The 7,500-nt window shown below is 36.1% G+C and overlaps 1 protein-coding gene across 2 annotated transcripts in view; it reads right to left on the minus strand.

Annotated features, from left to right (window-relative positions):
• Positions 1-7,500, minus strand: part of LOC144973764 (uncharacterized) — a 127,264-nt gene that overhangs the window by 71,878 nt on the left and 47,886 nt on the right. For both annotated transcript variants that reach the window (XM_078916646.1, XM_078916644.1), the window contains exons 19-23: positions 6,085-6,250; positions 4,899-5,020; positions 4,294-4,459; positions 2,394-2,500; positions 431-602 (exon numbers count right to left, since the gene is read on the minus strand). In XM_078916646.1, coding sequence (XP_078772772.1) covers positions 431-602; positions 2,394-2,500; positions 4,294-4,459; positions 4,899-5,020; positions 6,085-6,250 — 733 coding nt within the window. The remainder of the gene's footprint in view (positions 1-430; positions 603-2,393; positions 2,501-4,293; positions 4,460-4,898; positions 5,021-6,084; positions 6,251-7,500) is intronic.

Below are 7,500 nucleotides of genomic sequence, written 5' to 3' on the forward strand. Positions count from 1 at the left end.
TATGAATTTTATGCATGATAATCTTTTTTTAAAGCATGTTTTCTTTCTTACGAGGCTTGAATAAGCTTATGTTTGTCTGAAAGCAATCCAAAAAGAATAATCTACGTTGTGATGTGGTCTAGTGGTATGACTCTAGCATTTGGATTGGAAGATCCTGGGTTCGAGATCCACTCTAGATCCACTCTGAGTGGTGAATAGTTGAGTCCTCGGAAGAGGGTCTTTCCTCACATTCTCTCACCGTAAGGTGTAAAATAAACACCCGGTCTTTAAAAGCGTTGTCTCTGTCCGCAAAAATTGTAATATCACCTAACAAGCGTCATGCTTGTTCCTGCACGTTAAATTTTGCAGTTTGCTAGAGACCCATTGTAAAGTGCTTTGAGCACGTTTAGTGGATAATGCATTATACACATGCTTAAGTTTGTTTTTTTACCTGCTTGAGATGAACACAATTTGAGAAAGGAGCACACTTGTGTCGGCTCCAACTCATCAGCTATCATTTGCAGGATAAGGGGTGCATACGTGTTGATGATGCTCGTGCAGGCGTCCCTGTCAGAAATGGGCAGAATCAGACACACCTTGTCTAAAGCCGCATCAACTTCTTCCTAATTTTTAAAAAGAAAATAAGAAAAGAAAAGAAAATTGAAATGACCTTGATTGACTATCCTCATTTTATATTATGTACATATTTTTTTTTTTAAATAAAAAAATTATGGCTTTTGCCCCACGATATCATAAGATATCGTCGCCTAGGCATTCCACGAAGGAATATAGATAACTCATCAAACAAGATGTCTGATGTCAACAGGAATCACCCATGTTGTCCAAGTGAGTAAATTAGGGGTTAATAATCTTGCTCAAGGACAAAAACGAAAGTGCCTGAAGCGGGGCTTGAACCTGGGTCATCTGGATCACAGTGCAATGCTTTAACGACTCGGCCACTTCGCCCCCCACATATTTAAAAGAATATGATAAATATTTTAAAAACAAACTTGTTTGTTTGTTTGTTTGTTTTGAAAGGCTTAAAAACAACACTGGCAACAAATACATGACATTCAATGAGAAACAAAACGACATACACGAGGGAATACACGATATGGCAATATAAGAAATTATGTACTTCTGAACCAAGTCTGAGACAAAATACAAAACAAAAAACAACAAAAAAAAACAAACAAACCCAACTCTCCTCATCTACATCTTTGACACAAATTGGAAATTGTATTGGTATCACTACTAACAATGGAGGTCCCAATAGCTCAGTTGGTAGAGCACTCGCTTCACAATCAAAGGGACTGAGAACAATCCCAGGTGACCACCCCTGTTCACCCAGCAATGATTGGGTAGCTGGGTCTGGTAGATCTAGCAGAAAGTACTTTGTGATAGACTAGCGTCCTATCCAAATGGTAGCAAGCAATTGCTTTTGTCTGTTTCACGCTATAGAAACCGGGATAAACTCCAGCTCCATGGGCCCAATGGCTCCGAAGGAAAACTTGTCATGTGAAGCTTCAGAGCCATAAACTCCAGTTTCTGTAGCCTTAAATTGACATTTAAAAAATGCTTACTCCTCTATGTAATAAAATAAATAAATAAAATTGAGCTTTATATAGCGCAATATCCACTAAATGTGCTCAAAGCGCTTTACAAGGGGTCCCTGGTCAACAGGAACATTTAACATGTAGGACGGGACATGCCACCTGTTAGGCGATATTACAATTTTTCGGACAAAGGCAACGCTGTTAACGGCCAGGTACTCATTTTACACCTGAGTAAGGTGAGAGAATGTGAGTAAATAGCCTTTTCCAAGGACTCAACTATGCGCCGAGCGCGAGGCTCGAACCCAGGACCTTCCGATCCGAAAGCGAGTGTCATACCACAAGACCACATAGCCGCACATGTATAAGACATTGGCTACACCGTTGAGTAATACTGTCGGATGTTACAATCTCAACTAATGCCTAATACCAGGGTTGGTAGGTCAGTAAAAACATCCAATTTGACCCACGATGGAAGACGACCCTTTTGGTTGTCAGTGAAATGCTCTAGCAGCTAAGCTATCTATAAATAAAAAAAAAATTTAAAAACAAAAACGAGCTTTTATATAGCGCAATATTCACTTAATGTGCTCAAAGCGCTTTACAAGGGGTCCCTAACCAACAGCAACATGTAGCATGTAGAATGAGACATGACGCCTATTACAATTTTTTTTCGACAGAGACAACACTGTTTACGGCCAGGTCCTCATTTAACACCTAAGTACAGCGAGAGAATGTGAGTAAAGAGCCTTTTCCAAGGACTAAACTATGCACCGAGCGAGGCTCGAACTCAGGAACTTCTGATCCAAAAACAAGTGTTTTACCACTAGACCACAAAACCGTATAAATGTTTAGCTATACCTTAGTATTTTTCTCAGATAGTATGTGAGATACTTCTGTGACTGCCAATTCACAAATTTCACACTCGCTGTTGCCCAGTAATTTCTTTGGTTGCTTGACGACAAAAGCTGTGGATAAACAGAAATTCAAAGATACGATGTGTGTGTGGGGGGTAGGGGGGTTTGTTTTGGCTTTGAAAAAGGAGTGAATGTTATTTGCATGTATGACAGCATGTCAAAGGCAACTGACATGAAAATCATATTTCTTAATTCTTGACAATTTATTTTTCTATCATCTGTGAAAACGTAACAAGATTTACAACAGATCATTACTTTAATTGATTTAAGGGGGCAGGGTGACCAGGGAGATGGGAATTAAACCAACAAAATCATTAAAAAATAAGAGCTTTAGAGATACAAACAAAAGGATTTTCATTGAATTTTTTCTACAGAGTTTACAAAACGCGAACCTTGAGGAAAATATTTGGTAAAATTTGAAATACTAGAAAATATGAGTTCTGATTTTGTTAGCATGTAGATCCTTGTATGACAAATATTACTATCTATTTTTATTATAAATAATAAATTTCCATAAAAAATATGAACATTTGTATAGCTAATTTTGGAAAAATTCTATCATACTCAATGCGTTTCACAATGTTTCCTTCATTCCCCCAGCAGGCCGGATTGAAACTTGTTTCCATTTCATACAGTTAGTTGCCTGATAGGCAAACACTTTCACTGCCTGTAACCAGGTACATATTCACACCCAAGTCGATTGGGGTAACGCATGCAAAGTGCCTTATCCAATGACAAGACGTCATGACACCCATGATGATGGTTTCAACAGTTCAAATTTCTTGAATCTCAGAAATATTAACCACATTATTAGGCACAACTTAAATATTAAATATTTGGAAAAAATTAATCTATGATTCTTTTTTTTATTTTAAAAATTATTTTCTGGCAATGAGACCAAGTAATAGTATAGAGATATAGTCTTGGACTTACAGGATTTAACTTTTGTAGGCTCAAGCAAATCTGGCAGTCAGACACCTCAAAGTATACTTTTAGGAAAGGCCAAATCGCACACATATTCCCCACCCTATGAGAGGGGTTCCCCATGTGTGGAGGCCTTCTGAAAGCTTCTCGTGCTAAGGGAAACAACTCAAATATTCCCTCAACTAACCCTAATAAAAAATAATGCCTAGTACCTTTAACTAACCCTAATAGGGAAAACAAACTTCCTAGCACCTTTACTAAGACTTATGACTAACCCTAATAGAAAAAGAGGTTTGTTTTATAGTTTTTAAAACGCTTCTATTTGATGACAAATTGAATAAATAAACTCAAGACAAAAGATCCACGGTGAAAATACAAATTGAAAGAAATGCTAGCACGAGGAGCTTTCGGAAGGTGTGAACTATTGGCGCTTATTTACATTATAGGCTGTCTATCTTGTCCTATGTGTTTAATGTACCTTATTAAATAAGTAAGAGATTTTTTTTTTCTTAATAATTAAGCACATCAGTCATTGTGGATCATTATACAGATGCATTCCTGTTTTGTTCTTTCTTTTATTTTTAAAAATTTCAACCACAAAAAAACACAAAACAAAATGATGATCACTTTGGAACTTTAAAAAATAAAAAATTGTGCCCTTCCGCCATGACATCATAAGATATCGTCGCCTAGGCATTCCAAGAAGGAAATGTAGATAATTCATCAAACAAGATGTTTGATGTCAACAGGAATCACCCATGCTGTCCAAATGAACAAATTGGGGGTTAATAATCTTGCCCAAGGAAAAAAACGAAAGTGCCCGAAGCGGGGCTCGAACCCGGGACCTTCCGGGTCACAGTTCAATGCCTTAACCACTCAGCCACTTCGCCCCCAGAATATAAATTGGTCAAACCACTCACATGCAGGACACATTTTCACTCCTTGGCAGGCTTTTTTGGGAGGAAAGCCTTTTTCCAAGAACTTCTCAATGATTGGGAAATACTGCTTGACCAAATTGTTACACTCGGATTTCAGTGATGCAGGCAAGTCATTGCAGAATTTGTCCAGCAAACTTTTAATTTCTTCCTGTAAAACAAAGAATAAAATTTAGCATTTATATCGCGCAATATCCACTAAATGTGCTCAAAGTGCTTTACAAAGGGGTCCCTGACAAAAAAATCATTTAAAATGTAGAATAAGACATGACGCCTGTTAGGCGATACTAGAGGTTTTTTATTTCCGAAAGAGACGATGTCGTTAACAGTCAGGTACTCATTTTACACCTGAGTACGGTGAAAGAATGTGAGTAAAGAGTTCTTTCCAAGAACTTAACTATGCAATGCTCAGATCAGGACTCAAACCCTGGATCTTCAGATCAAGGGCGAGTGTTATACCACAAGACCACATAAGAGGTTAAAGTTCATTCATTTTTCTTTCAAACACAAAAGACACCCAAGCATTCCGTGCCAGTGTCATCAGTGATTTAGCCTTACAGTGTTTTTATTTTTTAAAAAGTCTTGCTCACCATTGTTGAGTTCTTTTTGAGCAATCCGTCCAAATAGGTCACAAGGATTTCACAAAGTTGACATAACTCATTATCATTTTCTTTACTGTTAACAAGAGGACGTTTTTCCAAAGACGACGTGGCTGTTTAAAAACAAACAGATTTTTAAAATATATATATATATTAATTTAGGTCATCAAAACCAGTAATGATAAATTTTTTAAAATCTGAATATTCACCTCCACCTGGATCTTCTCAGGAAATAAAAAAAATATGTATACACTATTACTAAAAATATCTAATACACGCATATATGATACTTGCCATATGTAATACAAGATCTGATTCATACATAATATAAATCATAGATTGATATAAAATAACTGAGAGATGATTTACAAAGTGGGGGGAAAAAAATCAATTCCCATTTTTAAAAATGCATGATAGCCATGGCCATACTGCAATGAAAACATGTCTGTTGTCGCCGGTAGCTAGAGCCAGATAATTATTACCACAAAACACCTCGCAATCAATTCTACTGATGAAAATCCATATCATATGTACCAAGGTGTTTTTATAAGTTGCACATGTTTTGAATGTAAAAAAAATTTTCAAAATATTTCCTTCACTTTTTTTGCACATGAAAGAAAAAAAAAATGTCTACCCATCAAACACTATCATAATTTAAACAATAAAACATATACCAACAATGTCGGCAATTCATCTTAACTACGCCACTACCACATTATCTCATTCGTCTGTAGTGTTTCATTCATCCTGTTTTGTTGAGAAAGGGGAAACCTGAAACGTCCATTTTATCTGTTTTCGTATATTAGATTGAAGCTTACATTCAATTTCATTGTTATTTATTCCTTTGAAAAACAACTTCAATTATAGGAATGTAAATAATAATAATAATAATAATACACATTTATACAGCGCTCATTCTTGTGTAAAACACAAGCTCTGGGCACTTTACAATATAAATTATCAATTTTAAGTGAGAAAAAAAAAATAAAAAATAAAAAATTCATAGCCAAATCAAGGATTCATAGAGTAAACCAATGAAAAGATAATGAAGCTGGGAATATATTCTATCGTTCCAAGCATTAGAGGAGGTGATGACGAGATCTTTCATTAACAAAAAAAAAAAATTATAATTGACTCCAAAATGATGGATTAAAAAGAAAAAATTGAAATGACTCACAAGCAGGACACATTTTCACACCTTGGCAGGCGGCTTTGGGAGGCAAGCCTTTCTCTAAAAACATCTCTATCAGGGGGAAATACTGCTGGACTAACTTGTTACACTCAGTTTTAAGTGATGTGGGCAGTTCACTGCAGACCTTGCCCAACAAATCTTTGATTTCTTCCTGGATAAACATAGAAAATAATTTGATGTACACATGGGTGCGTGCACCAAAGTATCCAAAAAAATATATATATAATGCAGAAAGTTCTAACCACTCAAAAAGCCTGCACACAAATCATAATTTTTAAATACTAGATACACTTACCAATATAAAAAGAAACTGAAGATATGAAAGACGCCATCATTTGGGGGGAGGGGGGGGAGGGGAGAATATGAATAGCATAGACGATTGCACTCTAATGGCGTACTCTCCAGAAAACGTGCAGAAAATTTTAGATATACTGGTGAGCAAAAGTGAAGAGATGGGCCTGAAACAAAATGTTAAGAAAACCGAATACGTGGTGGTCTCAAAGAATGACTTTCACTTGTCAAGTATAGGAGAGACCATCAAACAAGTAAGGAAATTTTATTATTTAGGCACTATCATCACGTGACATAGAGGATATAAAACAAAGAATAGCAATAGCATAAAATGTGTTTCATAAACTGCAACCAGTTGTGTCAAACAAACAACCTACAGTTGAATAAACATTTGTTATAAGTACCCTTTTATACGATTGTGAAACGTGGACACTTGACAAAGAATGTACGAGGAGGTTAAGGCATTTCAGTGTAGAAGAATGTTGAGGCTATCACGGACGGACAAGTATACGAACGAGGAAATGTTGGCGAAGGTGAGAAAAGGAAGAATATTGATTGATACCATCAGAAAGAGGCATTTACTGTTTCTGGGGCATGTGTGGAGAAGAGACTAGCATAGAAAAGTTGGTAACATCTGGGATGATCGAAGGAAAAAGAGCTAGAGGAAGAAAGAGAATAAAATATTTATTTAACCAGAGAATGACAAAATCAGCCCAAAAATAACGGACATACAATACTGTTTTATATTTATATAAATTGTCATCAAAGTCATTTTTTCCATCACCAAAGACATGATTCTTATCAGATTTTAACCAAGGTGCCGTGTCAATGATATCCACCTGCCTAAATCGCAATTTTTACAATTTATATTTTTTGCTCAACTCGTTGACCAATCATAAAAGCTTGAGACAGCCGCGATAGCTTCAAGCTTGTCATTTCCGTCACAGCGATTTGATTTTACTTACTTAGTCCAGTTCAGACTGACCCACATATGACAATTTGGCTGTTATTTATTTTTGTCGTCTTGACTTCTAAAAGGTTAACACTATTTCTTTCTGTGTTGAATGTTATGAAATTACCTTTTGACACAGCTCGAAATGCATTTAAGTT

Source organism: Berghia stephanieae, chromosome 5, assembly GCF_034508935.2.
Source record: "Berghia stephanieae isolate SIO BIC M18660-M18661 chromosome 5, UCSD_Bste_1.3, whole genome shotgun sequence".
Classification (NCBI taxonomy): Eukaryota; Metazoa; Mollusca; class Gastropoda; order Nudibranchia; family Aeolidiidae; genus Berghia; species Berghia stephanieae.